At 47.4% G+C, this 17,322-nt stretch overlaps 2 protein-coding genes across 11 annotated transcripts in view; one reads left to right on the forward strand and one right to left on the reverse strand.

Moving 5' to 3' along the window:
- Positions 1 to 3,501: 3,501 nt before the first annotated feature.
- SFRP2 (secreted frizzled related protein 2) lies at positions 3,502 to 8,039 on the reverse strand. The gene is made up of 3 exons (XM_084518671.1): positions 7,409 to 8,039; positions 6,806 to 6,886; positions 3,502 to 5,378 (listed from the first exon to the last, which is right to left on the reverse strand). The coding sequence occupies exons 1-3, from the start codon at positions 7,899 to 7,901 to the stop codon at positions 5,074 to 5,076; spliced, it is 879 nt and encodes a 292-aa protein (XP_084374797.1). The 5' UTR covers positions 7,902 to 8,039; the 3' UTR covers positions 3,502 to 5,073.
- A 2,310-nt stretch (positions 8,040 to 10,349) lies between these two features.
- Positions 10,350 to 17,322, forward strand: part of LOC311436374 (uncharacterized protein) — an 80,849-nt gene continuing 73,876 nt past the window's right edge. For 7 of the 10 annotated variants that reach the window (XR_014692782.1, XM_084518491.1, XM_084518494.1 and 4 more), the window contains exon 1: positions 10,431 to 10,531. Coding sequence is in view for 6 of the 10 variants with exons in the window: in XM_084518491.1 (XP_084374617.1) it covers positions 10,529 to 10,531 (3 nt within the window). In the remaining 4 variants the exon portion in view is untranslated. Of the gene's footprint in view, positions 10,532 to 17,322 lie in introns of all 10 variants that reach the window. The other 3 variants (XR_014692780.1, XR_014692781.1, XR_014692783.1) reach the window with 3 other exon arrangements.

Genomic DNA, 17,322 nt, shown 5'->3' on the forward strand with positions numbered 1-17,322 from the left:
GAGCACGCCTCCTAACCTGTGCTGGTCTTTCTTACGGGACAGCTTTTCTGTGCATGCGGTAATCGAAGTTTGCTCCATCAGCTGCGTTGCTGTGCAGCTTTCTGTGTAGGTTGGTTATTTTGATCGGCCGTGAGAACGATGGGCTGGCTGGCTGATTGCTGAGGTGTTCCTCCTGGCTGGGTGACAGCCTTGCTGGCTGACCTCCGCCAACCACCTCTTACTCGGGGGGGAGGAGAGCTGCTAATATTTTCCGAGGCATCTAGGTGATTTAGGAGCCCACAGCTCACCCTGAAGGGGGTTGATGCATTTGGAAAATGTTACCCTATTAAACTTACCCCGGAGGGATACAGCGTGGTCTAATTTATGTTTGTGAGGCAGCTTGAGGTCTTGGATTCCTATGATGTGAATGTCTTGCACTCTTCTCTTCATCCGGAGGCAAACAAGATCCATTCCTGTGGTTGTTTCATCAGACAGTCAGGCAGTACTGAATCTACATTTGCTGATAAGAAGGCAACTCATAGATAAATCATAGAGGCATATCTCTGAAGCCTAGAAATGAGAGCTTCTGGCTCCAGAACCAAAAGCTTGGGCTGCCCGACCTGAAGGAGGCCGCCTACTGCTCTGGTAGCAATCAATCCATCGCTCTTCTCTGGTGTTGCCAGCAGTGGACACGTCACAGGGGTTCACAGGGCTGGTAGTGTGGTGAGGGTGGCAGCAGAAGAAGCAACCAAAGGGCTGCCCTGCCACTTTTAAGGAGGTATCTCGTGATCTAGCAGGCACTGGGGGACGATGTGGTGGGGTCATGGTGGCTCTGCTCTTGGCCGGTGCCTTGTATGACCACAGAGAGGTAGCGAGACATCAGGAAGAGGGCTGGGATAGGTGCACCGTGGTCCCGGTGAGACAACAAGGGTTATAACAGCAGGGCTGAGGTGTGGGAGACCTGGCTGCACAAGGGGAGGTGTACTTTATCTGTATGTTCTTTATGCAGTCTATATTATTTAAAAACCTGTTGCAGAATAAGGCTAGTGGCTGTGCCTGCGGTGACTGCTACATGTCTGTGGCGGTCCTTGTGGCATCTAACCGCCCTGCTGTCCTTGCAGAGAATCATTAATTAAATGTAAATGTCTCTTGCTGGATTTCCCACATGGGTCTTCTCATGGCTTAAGCTGGTCATTAGGATTTTTGTGGCTTGTGCGTAGTTATGCCGCATGAGTCCTTTAATAAAACATACTGGGGGAGAAAGTGTCTGCATGAAAGGGGGTGAGAGAGAGAGGCTGAGTGGCTTCTCTGTGGGTATCTGAAGTGAACGAGAAGTGGGGGAGAAAGGAAAGGACTAAAGTAATTAAAGGATAGAGAGGATGATAAATAAGGAAGAAAGGGAAAGACTGCAAGCAACATTGCTCATGGGTTTTAAATTCGGATTTAGGCAGTCATTTTTTTATACACTTGGGGGGCAGGAAGAAGTTGGAGGGAGCCTTGAATACTATTATGACTTCAAATTATGATCTTAGTGCAGCCTTGATTATATACCATTCTGATTGCTGTGGTCTAGTGATTAGAGCGTAAAACTTGGAATCAAAAAATACACTTCTTTTCATGACTGCAAAGGACTTGCTGGGTGGTTTTGAGTGAGTTGCTTCACCTCGATGTGCCTCATTTTCCTGATCTGCAAAATTGGGATATTAATGCCTATTTTTGTGAAGGCAGTCTGAGAAACTTAAATGGAAACTTCTGTATAAATGTCAAGTATCATTATTATTGTTCTTAAACTAATTCATTGTAGTCAACTGCTTTTATAGTTTTTATGAAAGCAAATACAATGGAGCTACATAATTGGCTGCCTAACAATGTTTTTTTAATTAGAGGAAGACAAAAAGTGTCTGAAAAATGCAACAGTGTGTTGCCTGTTTTCATCAATTGCAAACAAATTTCTGCTGAACCATACTGAACCATACCATACCAGGTAATGAAGCAACTCCAAAATAAGTGCCAAGCTCTGATCAGAAGTAACAGGTCTAGATAATTTTTTGTTTTGTGTTTTGTTCACTCTTTGCCTGACACAAAGATTTTCAGTTATTGTTGGGTGAATAAAAATATGAAAAATGTCTGGGTTTGTTTCTTTACCAGTAGATGTGAGATGAAGCTTCCTCAGGCTGTGACTTTGAATTTCTGATTTTTGGTTGAATAGTTTGCAGTGTCTGGTTTGTACAACTTTGGAAATGGATTGTATAACACCACCCCTGATACTCCCTCTCCTTGGCAAGGAGGAGTGTTACCCGTCTTTTACCACGATGCTGTTAGAACAATATAATGCAACTTAACTGGGAAAACGCGACTCCATTACTCCTGACATTTGCCTAAATCCTGCTTATCTGAAAGGTAATCCCACTGCTGCCAGTTCACCCTGGGGGCGGATAGTCCCAGTGAGTCAGTCCAGGGCCTCCGTGGAAGGCTTTATCAGCTGGGGTATGCTGCATGGGAGAATGCTCCTAATCCTGGACACTGATAGTACTCGTGAAATTGAACGTTTGCTGGTCTAGTGTATTCTTGTTCTCCTGAATTTGTCCTGACAGGAACAGGATTTTGCTGGTGTAGCGGTGTTTATTTTGTGGTGTAGGAAAGGGAATGTTTTTCTAAGATGGAGCGATGTTGGTCATAGATAATGTCTTTTCATACATCCAAGCCATTTGGCAAAATTCTGTTATGTAGACTTGGCCTCAGTATGACCCCAGAGTGAGTAACTTGTGACCTGTCTGTCCTCATCAGCGTCAGTACTGCTGCCTTCTAGGACAGCCCAATTAAGATAATTTTATGGTTGCTGCAGGAGGACTTAGTGCAGGGCAGGCTGAGTTGAGCAGTCCTGGTTGTTCATTTTCGGTCCCCAAAGTGTGCGTTGCAACTGCTGCCTCTTCAAAGTGCTTTCCTCTACCAGGCAGCACAATCTTATTTTCTGCAGGCTCGTCTTCAGACAGCTCCCCTTTCTCTGTGAGCTTGTTCCCTCTGAAATATCCAGGACCCATTCAGTGACAGATATTATGTGCCGAGTGAGGTGGGTAGAGCTATGTGACATCTGGATGACGATGAACATGGTACTGATATTAAAATTGTTACTCCCTGGTGTGAAAAGATTCAAATCTGTTTCCCAAGAGGCCAGGTCCATTCAGAAGAAAAGTTGTAAAGACATTTCAGCAACGCACTGGCCTTTAAATAGAGATAGCGTTTCACAAAAGAATAAAGAACCACTTTGGAATGGGGCTTTTTATTATTATTATTGTTGTTGGTACTTTATTTCTGAGGACATTTGTGAGGGCTGATCTTGTCTTGCTTGTTCACAGAGCCCTACCATTGTTTGTGTTGGGTGTAGTGACTGTATGAAGACATTGTAAAAGGGAAAATGAGACTTTTTTTCTAAAACAGATTTAACATGGTGTATCTTTAGATTTTATCTTCTTGTTCTAAAAAGTGGAAAAAAAAAAAACAAAAAACAACACACCAAATATATGAAATTAGTATGGCATTTTACTTTTAAAAAATCTAGGGTTGGATTTGCATTCAGTCTTCAGTTAGCATAAGACATTGTTCTTGGAAATACTGAGCTTCTCATTCTCTCAGTGAGGGTAAGAGGAATTTTACATGTGTGACAGCACTGGGAAGCAAGACTTTTCTAGGGTAAATACAATAACGTTCTAGCACATAATGCTCTTCCACAGACAACATGCTGAAAGACATTGCTCTGGTTACGGTATTAGGTAGTGCAAATGATGTTTTATTTTCTAAGAATAGTGAGTGTACATACACACAAAACATGCCTTGTTCCTACCATTTAAATTATTGTGAATTGTTAGTAGCAAATGAGATTTTTCACTCTACTCCTTAACTTCTCGATATGACTATTTCAAGTGTAAGGAACAGATAAATGGATTTGATTTGTAAACAACTGATCTCATTGTCATTCCTCTTCAGCAAAGAGCAGGGTCTTCTGAGAAGATGGGATGAAACTGCAGGCAGTCAAACAAAGAAACCACAGAAAACACTTAGTGTTGAAGAGCTCAACAGAAATACATTAAGATGAGGTAACTGAACCCCAAGTCCCATGTCTCAGGGGTTGGTCTTCAGGGAAATGAGGTCCAATTTTTTTTAATTTTTTTTTTTGATTGCAGCACTAGTGGTTTCACCGTGCTTCTCTGTTGGTGATTTGGGGTGGAAGGGCAAATAGTGCTTTGCCATGACAAAGCCCAGTTGGTCAGCTTTCTCCCAAAATATATTGAAGTGAACTCATTCCAAAACAGACCAAGACAATGGGTAAACTATGATGTAAAGTTTATATACAAGAATATAACATTTATCTGGAATATTTACAAGGTTAATTAAAGCAATATTTTACAACTCTTTCAGGTTAACCACTAGGTATATTACAGTTAGGCTACAGATGGTTTAATTTGCAAATAATAAGAAAAAAAAAAGTTGCATTCAGATGAACCAGCTCCAGAACCTGTTCATTTTTTTTTCCTCTGAGAGAAGGGCTCAGACTTGTGGAAAATAAAACATGAGAATGGTTAATATACTCTTATTGATGCCTATGTATCACATGCAAGAGTCATAACATGACCTTTATAGTGTTAATATAGATGGCAAGCCATTTCACTTCAGTGAAAGAGTCGTACCCCCTGTGACACGCCAGTTGCACACGTGACTGTCTTCTCTGCGTCTCCTACTTCTGCACAACAGATATGCTTGTATACAGAGAAGCAGCAATATAAACGAACCAGCATTACCAAAATGAAGAGGGAAAACCTCAGACCAAAGTCACATTTGCAACCATAAAAAAAAAAGCTTTAAGTGAGATACTTTAATACTTCCCAAAAATAGTCATGATATTATTATTTTTTTTTTTTTATTATTACACTTTAACCTATGTACAGAAACAGAGGGCTCCCTCCCCTCTCGGAGAACGGTCGCTGCATCTCCTGCCCAGGGCATCTCGAGGCTCAGAGGAGCCGAAGCAAGAAGGTGCGGGAGGCCCGGAGAGCTCGGGACAGAGGAGGCTGCTGGAGGCGGCCAGAGCCGAAGCCACTAACACTGCAGTTTGCGGATGCTGCGGGAGAAGCGCTTAAAAGCCCGCTGCCCTTTCTGCCACCGCTTCAGCGAGGTGATCACCAGTTCCCCAGCTTGCTTTTGCCCCATCACCAAGTAGGGGACGTTGATGTCGTTCATCTCGTCGCAGGTACACTGGAGGCCACCTTTGAGCCAGAGCACGATCTTCCTCAGATCCCTTTCCGTCAGCCCATTCAGCTTGTAGATGGTCTTGCTCTTTGTTTCGGGGGTGATCTTGGTATCCCCATTGATGTAGGCAATCTCCTTCACTTTTATCTTCAAGGCTAATGGAGTGAGGGGAGGGGGGAGTGGGATGAGGGAGAGAGATTGAGAGTTTTTTTCCCATTAGTGCACATAAAGAGGACCTGGGGAGGGAGGTGCTCTATTGCTAATTAAACTGTCAGGGCTGACAGAAGAGGCAGCAGGTGGCTCCATTTCTAAAGCCACAAAGGGCATGCAAGTCATTTCAGTTTGAATCAACCTTAGGACTGAGGGTTTTTGGGCTTCTTTTCTCCTCTTCCCCCTCCCCCTCTTTTTCCTTCCTTTCTAAATTAATATTTTCTACAGCTTTTCTCCTGTTTGCAAACAGAGAGAGGGCAGCTTTGTTACGTTGAGCAGCGCTCTGTTGTTTTTGGTTTTTTTTGCTAGGACGGGACCGTCTTCCTGAAACCCTAGAATATGAAGGGGAGGTGGGGAGGCGAGTACCTAAACCTAATCTGAAACCTGATCTCTGCTGTGGCTGAAAACTTCTAAACTTAATTTATTAGGTTGGAGAGGATTTTAGGCAAACCTGCAAGGAAATGATATTTCACATGCATTGTTTTTTTGAAAGAATAGATCCAGCGGAGGGCAAATTGGTCCAACAGCTGCATTCGATTTGGTGAAATAACTAGGAGGGGGATACAAGGTTCTTTAAGAATCTGTGGGGCATGTTTAGCTTTAGGAGGATTTATCTGAGTGCAATTTGCCAGGTCAAAGCTATTGGTTGTTTTAGCAATTATGTCCCACAAGCAGGGTTCCTTTTTTTTTTTTTTTTTTTTTTAATATTTAAGAAAATCTTTTGAGTTATTGCAGATATTTATAGTACAAGTCTGTCTCCAGGTATAAACACTGACCTCTTATAAAAGGATTCCCCTCCCTATTCCCCTTTTCTCTTGAAATGCTAATGTGTGGATAATGTGCTGTTCAGTTGTCTGCTTGAAGGGGCTTTCTTGTCCTCTTCTAACCCCAGATCTTCACATTAAGTTTATATCCCCAATTGTCTGTGCATTACCTTCTCTGTCAAATGATATATAGAGCTTCATTCTTAATCTGTGGATAAACTTTCTTTCTCGCTACACGGTGAGATTGGTCATGCAGCTCTTTCTGATGTGTCTAAGGGAAGCTTTGCTGTACCTCTCCCCAGGCAATAGTCTAGATGAAAGATTCCTTTTTTTCATTTCACTTTCTATTCGTCTTGCCTGCAACATCCACATAAAAGAGCACTGCTTCGAAGCAGCGCACAGAAAAGGACTCTGACGGGGCCACTTTTATTTGGAGACGCAATTTTGCGTTTCATGACCGGAATGGTCGGACGCAACGGGACGGACGGGTCCATCTGCAGACGAGACAAAGCCCTGTCTTTATTCAGGCACTTCTCTCTGATTCAGCCGGGAGTTTTACCTGCTCCTAATCCCTCAACTTTTAACCGAGGGGCTCTGCTTCCACTTACCAAAGTCATTTTTGCAGAGGTTTTCCACGATGTCGTTATCGTCCTCGTTTTTGTTCTTGCAGGCGTCGCAGACCTTGGGTGCTGGAAACGCAAGGGACAGTGCTCGTCAGGCTCGGGGAGAAAGGAACAGCAGGTGGCGTTGGGGACCCTTGGGGGAAACCCTGGCGGCTTTTCCATCCCTCGATGGACGGACAGGCAGACAGGCTGCGCGCCTTCTCCCACCCTGCGCTGCCTTTCCACTTGGCCGCCCCTCACCTCGGCGGCAAGCCGCTGGAGGGGGGCGCACGGGCTGCTTTTAGGGTCACACCTAACCCTAAACTTCTGTTGTTTTTTTAAATGGGGAAAGATCCCAGCAGGGCGCTTGAGCGCCGATCTTTGCGGGAAGAGGACGCCCCCGTTACCGGCTTGGGGAGCTCGAGTGCGGGGTGGCAGAGCCGCTCCCTGGTTTGGGGACAGGCTAGGGGCTGCGGAGCGGTGCCAGCCTCAGCCCCACAGCCCCAACTCGGGGGATGGGGGCTCGGGCACCGCGGCGGAGCTGAGCGGGGCTCTCCCGGACCCCCGAGCGTGTGGGGCAGCGCGGGGAGGGCAGCAGGGGGCTCTTACCTTCCCTGGTGACCGGCAGGATGTGGTCGCTGCTGGCCAGCGGGATGCAGAGGTCGTTGTCCTTGGGGAAGCGGCTGCAGTCCAGCATGTCGGGCCAGGGGAAGCCGAAGGCGGACATGACCGGGGCGCAGCTCTCCTTCACCTCCTCGCAGAGCGAGTGGCACGGCTGGATGATCTCGTCCAGGTCGTCGATGCAGACGGGGGCGAAGAGGGAGCAGAGGAACTTCCTGGTGTCGGGGTGGCACTGCTTCTGCACCAGCGGGATCCAGGTGGAGGCCTGCTCCAGCACCTCCTGCACCGTCTCGTGCCCCAGCAGGTTGGGCAGCCGCATGCTCTGGTACTCGATGCCCCGGCACAGCAGCATCGGGGCGGGGATGGGCTTGCAGTTGGAGCGCTTGTAGGAGAAGTCGGGCTCCCCGAAGGGGAAGAGCCCGGCGGCCGAGCCCAGGCAGTGGGAGGCCAGCAGGAGCAGGGCGCAGAGGCGGCGCTGCATCGCGGGGCGCTGCCGGGGCTGCTCGGGGTGCCGGGGTGGCGAGGGGTCGGGGTGCCCGGGTATCGGGGTGCCGAGCGGGCCCCAGCCGGGGCTGCTGCCTGGCAGACGGGGACGGAGGCTCTGAGCGAGATGCGGGGGCAAACGGGAGTTTGCTGGATTTTTTGTATGCAAATGGCAGGGGGAGCGGGGGCTGGGAGGAGCCTGGTGACAGCCATCCAGAAAGGATTGGTCACTACTTTCTTGCTCTGCTTTTGCTCAGGGGGATTGTCTTTTGGCAGGAAATCCTTGCGAGAAACGGTGCCGGGCGCGCACGGGGAAAGGGGGGAGAGAGCCCCGCGAACAAAGAGCCACCAAAGCCCTCGGAGCCCCTCGGCCGGGCAGGGGGGCTGCTTTCGGGTGCCGGGTGCTTGGAGGTGAGCTTTGCAGTTAACCAGCCTGCCCTGCAGCCGCAGGACCCTCCTCTGCCCCCCGGCCCGCCGTGCCCACGCTTGGTCCCTTCTCCGGCGGTGATGCCGCTGGGGCCGCTTCCCCAAACCTGGGGCCGCTTCCCCAAACCTGGGGCCGAGCCAGCAGCTCCCCGGACCCCCGGGGGTGCTCGCAGGGCGGGCAGCGGCTGCGGGATGCCGGCTCTCTCGGCACCCCCCCGCCGTCGCAGCGCCCCTCTCCGCAAGCTGAACCGAGCCCCGGCTCCCCCCTGCAAGGAGCAGAGGGGTGCTGCTGGCAGAGCCGGGCGATCCCTGGAGCTGCAGCCCCTGGGTGGCCTCCACCACAAAAGGAGGTTTCCCCTGGGTGTGTGTCCAAGGGCTTTTGACATCCCATCACCTGGCACGTTCTTCAGGGGCCAAGAGCGTGGGACTGGCCCCGCGCCCGCAGGCACGTCCCTGCCCCTTCGCTCCTGTCTTCACCTAGAAACTCCCTCCAAGAGTTATGTTGGTGTTGATTTGCCTAAAAGGGAGAAACAACAGGCTAGCCACTGGGATCACAAAGCAGCTCCAGCGCAGTTTGGGTATTTCTGGGATTTTTAGTAAAATTATTTATGGGATTATTATTGAAGAGAGTAGGCCTGTGTAGTATCATTTTGTGGTAAGCCACATTCATTAATCAGCTACTGAATAGATCTTCTTATAGAGATGTTTTATGGGAAGCCAGCCTTCCTGCTGTGACTTCTGTAAATTGCACAATCCCTGTACATCCAGTGTCCAGCCTGGTTTGGTCACTGCTGGCAGCACAGGAAAGGGATGGGACCCGTGGCGTCCCCAGGGAGGGCAAGGGGCAGCTGTGCTGAGTGGCCACAGCATTGCCCCAGGCTGGCTGTTGGCACACGCCAAGGCCAGTGCACGCTGTTTCGGGGAATATTTCAGCATGCTTTCCTGCAGGGTGTGCTTACGGGTGTGATCTCCCTGCAGGCCAGCCTCTCTGTTACTTGAAGTTGTTCCAAACCTGGAAAATAAATACCCTGAGTATCTAACATCCCTTGTGGAAGTGCTTCAGAGTAGTCCGTTTCCTACAGCTCCACATATTTTTGCCATTTATTGTCTGCATTCAGTTAGTTCCTTTAAACAACATACCTGTAGCTCTCAGCCTCAGTTAGCATCCACGGCACTGAGCCCTACAGATGACTTAGGGTGCCCAATTTAAGCCCATTTTGCCAAGTCCTGAGTGCTGCCAGAGCTTGCATCTGTTGCCACTTGCAGGAGATGTCACCTCCAGCTCCTAGCCTTAGTCCTCAAACTCTTCTTCAGTGAAAGGAGACCTACCAGCACATTTACTTTTACCCTGAGTCGGGTCTCTGTAAATGGACTTTTTTTTTTTTTTTTTTCTCTCTCTCTCTCACCCTCTCACCTTTTTTTCACTGCTTCTGTCATTTTCTGGCATCCTTGACAGCTCATCAACTGGAGCTCAGCATGATCAGAAGACAGCTTGAGCCCTGCACACAACTTTGCACAGACCCAGCTGGCTGTGCAATGTGCAAGCAAGAGCCTAAGATCTGAAGAAACTGTTTAGGCTACAATAATAATAACAACTGTTTTCTATGCTGGAGGATGAGACATTTCTGACAGAAATCTGCTCACTTTATTTTCACCAGAAATGTTTGCTTTCTTGTTTGTTTCCCATCCACAGGAAATAAAGAGGAAAAAACACATTGCTTTTCCTGGATTAAGCTTTGATTTGAGATAAGGCTTTACGAGACCTTGCTATTTCCATTTTTAATCACCCTTGGCGAACTCATTGGCTATAAATCTGAAATGACCTGAGATTGTGTAAACACCACCAGCCCAAGCCTGCAGACCCAAGCCATCATTATTGCCCTTGCAGGGGAAAGCACGGGAGCAGGAGGCTGGGCTCTCCCCGCCCGAGAAACAGCCGCAGCTTGATGCTTAATTGGGAAGGAACACAAGCAGCTGCTCCACCCCAGGTGCCGCACCTCGGGGTGGGACGAGGTTCCCCTGGGACCCCCGCCCAGTGCCTGCTGAGCCCAGTTCTGTCCCGGTCCTGCCAGCAGGAGCAGGTAAGGGCATGGTGTGGTCCCGGCGTCCTCCTGGGTGAAGCCCTGCAGCCCCCTGGCTTGACCCAGGAGTGGGAAACAGGGGCCAGCAAAAGAGGCATCGCTCCTGAAGCACAGCGGTATGGTAAAGCTGCCTTTTTATTGTTTTAAGTGTAAGCTTTTAAGCTCCTGCAAGTTCATCAGGTGGCATAGGTGGTTAAGCTGTGTTAAACCCTGAAAGCGGTGTAAGTGTTTAAGCCACCTTAGCTGCTTAAAGGAATGTAAGCCTTTAATCCTGAAGTGTTTAAATCACCTTAAATCTTGGGAGTGAGCTGAGAGAATAAGCTGCCCAGAAAAAGGAGATTGGGGGCCCCTGAAACTAGGTAGGGATGCTGAAGTGAGCCCCACTGAGCTGGCTGTTGTCTCCTGAGATCCCACAGGACAGGATAGAGGATGGGACTGGTGGAGGCTGTGTGTAATGACTGGGTAGCCTGGGGCCAGCACAAGGTTTCCTCCAGCCCCCTCAAAAAATCCGTAAAAATTATCTGATGGGCGATGGTGAAAATTAATCAGGTCTTTGGTGCTTGTGAGATGTAACTGCTGCCTAAGGAGCGTGCATGGTCTGTGCTATCTACATTGAAGCCATGGTGCTGCTTTCTTTTTGTCTGAAGCCTTGGTGTGAGCTCAGATCTGCTACACCTCTTCTGGCCTGTCCTGGAAGCTGAGCAGTTGGCAGGGGGAGATGCATTGGTGCTTGCCTGTGTGGTAAAGAATGGCCAAGAAAGACTTGATTCAACACAGGCAGCAGTAAATATTATCAATTTGTTAATCTGTCCTTTGCATATTTTTCTGAATCTGTTGCCTTACCTGGCTGCATACGGTATGTGGGGGCCTTTGTATCTCTGGGTGCCCTACGGTTTGGCTTCCCACCAAGATGGGAGAGCAGGGTGGATGTGCATCCACGGAGGGCAGCCAAGCCCTCGCTAGCAAGAAGCACCCATGTTTGCCAAGCACCTGGGTGCTGCTTTCTCCTCCAAGGGGTGTCTGGAGCCACCATGAGCCACTGCAGCTCGCTGCTGGGGTAGCTTGGTCAGGCACCTTAGCGAGATCCTGACCTCAGGGGCTCTGTAAGCACAAGGCGGGGGCTATACCAATTACTCTTTGGTTAGCAGCGTTGTAGAGGAGTGGAAAAACTGTGGCTTTTTAGCTTGTTCTAATCAACCCATGGAATGGCAGTGGTGAGGACAAAACTGGCTTTCACTCCATGATGAAAAAAAAACTGATGAAAATGTCTGCTTACCTTTAAAAATGGTCTCTAGCGTCCCACTATCAGATTATTATTATTACTTGAATCTCACAATTGTGTTGGGGGGGGGGGCAGGGAAATAGGATTGCACAGGTTTTGATGGGAGGCAGGTCGGCAGCAGATCCCTGCTGCCTGTTTAGGTGGCTGATAAGGTGGGATTTAACATTTTCCAGATCCAGGACTGGGCAGCGGCCTTGTTTTCTCGTACCGCAACATTTCAAAGCTCCATTGTCAAAACCTGCTTGTGCTGTAGATACATCTTCCCCTTCACACCCTGTTCTGAGAGAAACCTTAAAAAAAAAAATAATAATAATCTAGCTTGTTTTGCTTCCCATGTGCAGTGCTCCCTGAAGAGGCAGCAGCCAATGCTTGGTGTAAGTGAGCAGCTTGCCCACAGGGTGCTGGGCGTGTGCCCAAGGGGCACAGGTTGTTGTGCAGAGGGTTGCAGGGGGAAATAATATTTTGGAATATGAAAGAAGAACCTCGTGGTGGCGCTTGTGCACACCACGTAGTTTTTTCTTTGCCCGGTGACACCAGGCATCGATCTTCAGCACGCCGTGTTTCTGCCCGCCGCTCCTCTCCAGCACCGCCGTGCTCGGGGACTGAAACTCTAGACCGCGTTTAATCAGGGTTTGATGTCACGAAGGGTAAGGATCAGGCTGAGGCTGATTGCTTTCAAATGGAAACAAAACCAAGTCACGGCAAGTTTCCTAGCGTTTCTATCTTTATTTTAGTGGTCATTCCCTCAATAGTTTCCTTGCATTTATCTTAAAATCTTCGGGCAAGTTTTTCCAATTTGGAATGTTTTCCATAGGAACATTAAAAAAAACAGAGGATTTGAATAATATTTGATAATGTTGCATGCTACTTTCTTCATCTTATATTAAATGGTAATTAAAGGTACTTGGATGCTGTACTACACACACACATGTATATAAATCTAGGTTTATTTGTATGCTAGTGCTGTAGCAAGTTATGATCTTTCAGATTTATCTGACATACATCTATATCTGGCTACAGTTTTTGTCATGGTGAGCATTTTTGCTCATGCAGAAGGTCTGTTTGTGATTACTGTTCCCTTTGTTATCTACCTAATCTAAGTGCTGGATGACAATTAAAGATAGCGGAGACCATGCCCTGGAGGACAACAATTGCGTGGTACCTGGTGTTCCTAGTGTATTACATTTAAAAAGCTATAATGTAATATCTTTCCTTTCATCCTCCCATTGTTTTTCCACCCCCGTCCTCCTGCAGCCTGGCAGTAGCTAGCACCTTTGGCAGAGAGTGGGGCCCCGCTGCGTGAGCCATACAGAGAGAGAGACAGAATGTGTGCCAAAGGGCTTGGGCTCCAGGTAGGGGATGGGTGCTGCAGGAGGGAAGAAGAATCATTGATTCCCCATGGGAAGGGTGGCACAGGGCAGGAATACTGCCCCTATTGTCCACAGCAGGGTTTTGCTGTCATTGCAAGTCAAGAGGGATCTAGCTCCAAATCACACTCCCCAAATCAGGACTTAGGCAGCCTTCAGTCATCTGCACCCTATGTCGAGCAGCTCTCCACTAGGCAGGTGTTTGTCTCCATCCCCTGCTCAGGGAGCACCCATGGGTGCTGGTGTGCGGGCATTTTAACAGCAGACCCATTTTCAAACTCAGTGGTGTGTGCCAGGTGCAAGTTGACTTTTGCTGATCTCTGCCTGCCCCATGGACACATACTAAGCTCTGGCTTTGGTCTGTGTGCTGGGGGCTCTCATAGTGCTGCAGGTGCATGGGGGAGAAAGCCATCTCTCTGCCAGAGAAAGCAGCTACAAATGAGTTTTGGAGTGAGGCAGGCATAGAAACTCATTTTCAGAACCAGTCCCATTTAGGGAAATGGTCAGGTTTGCAGTTAGTTTAATGGCCTCAAGGTTTGGGCATGTATTAGTTGTCCAGAGAAATAATTTTTAAATAATAACTTGCAATAAAACATTCTTAAACGAGTAAAATCAAGAGAGGCTGTTGCCCAAAGCTGTGCTGTTTAAGAATATTATTAAACCCAATTTAAAATAAAGCAATTAGATCAGTTGGACACCATGATGAAAACAACAAATTAGTCTGTGTTGAATTGTAGTTAAATTATGAGGCGATTTAAATCATCAATCCAGTAGGCACATACATTGGTAATTAAAGTATATTTGCAGACTGTAAAGTTGGTGTTTCCATATATTAAAAATAAAAATAAAAATCCAAGTCTTCGAGGCCAGTTCTGGAGAAGCTGACACGGGACCTGTTTGGGTGAAATGGCTCAAGATATCAGTAGTTTTCAGGAACTTCAGAAGTGATTGAAAAATCAACAATAGTCACTTGGCAGGTAGCCACCAGCAAGGAATACATTCAGACTTTTGGTCATCATCTCCAATTTCTTCTTTCCTCTACTATTCTCCTTGCAAAGGACAAATCTAGTTTCACCTTTCTGAACTTAATAAAGAAAAGTAAACCTGAAGGAGCTTGTAGGAAAAGCCATCTGAAATGCATTTTAAACACACTCTTCTTCCCCTTTTCTTTCTCAGTACATGCAGAGGCGTACAGGTAACTTAGGTAGAAGTAAGTTTTAGAACCACCTGGTACATTCATTATTGTTTACATGTATTTATTAAATATATTTTACCTATTATTTTGTTTCTGTTGTGCTTATTTTCAATACTCTCAGCTCTAAGTTACCCATTTGATTGTTCTATATCTCATCTTTCCTCTGCCCAAATGCAGACTTACAGCCAGTAGAGTGCTGAGCCCTGATGACTGCCCAAATAGTTCATAAGCTAAAACATAAGCCACAGTGCCTGGGACCATGGCTTGGCTTTTCTGCCTGCAGAAGAGACCGCTGTCCCACCCCAAAGCTTGTCCTGGCCTTGCAGAGGTAGAAATCCTGCTCCTGGCCAAAGGGGCACATCTGCATGAGTTAGTGGGGCTGTTCACACGCAGCAATTGTGCAGCAAGGGTGGTATGAGGTAGATGTTGGGGGAAAAAGTAAAACCTTCCAAGAACTGTGCTTCCTTTCACTAAAACTAATGAGAGAATGCCCCAGGAGAGTGTTGTGCCTCCATCAGGGAGATATGGGAGAGGCTGTGTGCCCACCCTTTGCTATTCTGCAAACTGTTCCCAGCTGAGGGTTGCTTACTCATTTGGAGGTGCTGGGCTGCTCAGTGTAAGTTTTCTTTGATGATCTGTGTGTTTCCTAAGTGCTTCTCATAAACAAACATGGTACAAGTGTTGTGCTTTTCTCCGACCTCATTACCTTAATTTCCTTCTTGAGAAATTGCAGTATGCTAGAACAGCAGCTTTGCTAGACAGAAATCTCACTTGCCAGTTTTTTTTCTTTTTTTTTTTTTTTTTTCAAACCTTTATTCAGATATTCATGTTTTTATGTGATGTAAAAATGCTGCAGGCTGAAATTTGACAGTGAATTAAAGCTAGCCAGAGGATCTGACCTTGGGATTCAAGTTGATTCTTGGTTTTCCGGTCTGGTTGAAACCGTGCTAGTTTTGAGGGAAGCTGTGACTTGCAGCCCATGTGCCCAAAAAGTGTGTAGCTGGTTTGATTGAATGCCCCCAGGGAAAACTAAGTTTTGTGTTTGGGGAAAAAAGTGAGAATGTAATTCTCTGGTTTACTTGTTTAATATATTTTTTTTTCCCCCATAAGGTTCCAGGGCAAACACGGTTTGTGTATTCCCTGTGAGTTGAGTTGCAACAGAGAGTATATTAGGGTCAGGTTAGAATTAATGTTTACATCTGTGAGCAAATGCTGAAATTGCCTTGTTTAGAGCAATGCTATAAACACTGAAAATACAAGTACCTTGGTTTACACACACGTATCCTTAGCTACTTAATAGTTACACTTTTGGAGCTTGAAAATGTCCTCACTGGAAAAAGGTGAATGAAGCTGAAACAAATCTACATTAATTTGGTTTGGCACAAGTTGTGTTTAAAAAGATGATTCAAATATCGGAATAAAACCATAAGAATGGTAATACTAGGTCAGGTCAGAGTTCCTCTTTACCCTGGATTTCTGCTATCTATATTTTGTTCTTTCTTTCTTTCTCTAAGGGCAATATGCCTCTGTGGTTGTGTGGGTTTCACCTGGCACTGTATTGTGTGGCCATCCAGAGTGTCTGGTTAATAAAAGCAGCTGATTTTGGGGTTGGGTCACTAGCCAAGCTGATTTAGGGCATCCTCTGTGGTGCAGACAGCTGCTGATCCTTCCTCCTAGCCCAGAGCACCAGCGCACACTGAGACCCTCCCTGCCCAGCACCCCCAGAGCATTTTCTGACACAAGTCCCTTTGCTGGCTGGGATGGCCCCAGACCCGAGGAGAGCTGTCCTTGGGTTATCAGCCTTCTCCACCACAGGGAAGGGCCGGCAGTGCCCCCAGAGCCTCCCCCCAGGGTGGTGGAGATGTCACACACAGGGGATGCAGGCCCTGTTAGCTGCGCTCCAGGCCCACATCCCATCCTAATCATTCCTGGCGGCGGGGTCAGCGGCCTTGCCCTGCTGTTACATCATCCCGCTGCCTGGCTTAATAGGGATGTTTCTCTTCTGCCTCCATCAGAAAGGACCCACTGACAGTTCCCAGGAAACCTTTGTCCCCTCCTCGGCGGCTCTTGCCCGCTGGGGGCCTCAGCTCGGCGATTCCTCCCTCTGCTTTGTGTCACTGGCTAGGCCACGGGCACTTTACAGCACCATTAACCTCCCACTGAGCATGGGCAGGAAGGTTCAAGGCAGTTTGCTTTGTTTTTTGCATTATTTTATTTTATTTTTCTTTCCCCCCTTCCCCCTCCTTTTACTATAGAAATATCATCTTCCAGCCTTGGCTACTAAAAACTGGCATACTCCAGCCCACATGGAAAAAGTGAGGAAGGGAATCTTAGGATGAGGCGTGGTATCGGGTAATGTTAGCCTTGGCTCGGCCGCTGCACAGCGTGTGCTTCGGCCCCGAAGATTATCTCGTTGCGGTTCGCCTGAGGTGTAATTAACCCGCTAAGTGATCTGGGAGACTCCAGGAATGTGTGAGATGTGCGTATCTGCATCTGGAGCTGCAGTTCCCATGTCTGGGCTGCCCAGGTCTGGGGATTGAAACGCACTTCTATGTGGAGAGCGGGGAAGAGCCTAATTCAAACAGAACATTGCTTTTGTTCTTTGGCCACATGCTATGTACGGAGAACATTTGACCGGTATTTGGTTGTGTGTTCCTCAGAATGGCTTTTGCACTGGAGCTGTGACACGCGGTGCACTTGTGCTGGTTATTTTAATATCCTTACTCATGCTCCGGGTGGGACGGGCAAGACCGAAAGGAATCCATTTAGCTCTTCAGACTGCGAAGCCAAAATAGTTGGGCTTTAAAAAGTAATCTCATTGGACGTACTCCTCTGTGCTCTTGAACTGTTTTGACAACAGATTTCCACCCTTTGCTATCTCCCAGGGTTTCAGCCACAACTGAACTCACTTCGGCTCGCCTGAAACCAGAGCGGGGCTGCACTACATATTTCATTGGGGGGAAGTCAGGGACTAGGTAAAAAAAAAAAAAAAAAAAAAGGAGAAATAAATATGCATTTTGGTGTTCAAAGCATTCTTTTTTTTTTTTTTTCCCCTTGAAGTATTTCTT

This window comes from Aythya ferina (assembly GCF_964211825.1).
Source record: "Aythya ferina genome assembly, chromosome: 4".
Classification (NCBI taxonomy): Eukaryota; Metazoa; Chordata; class Aves; order Anseriformes; family Anatidae; genus Aythya; species Aythya ferina.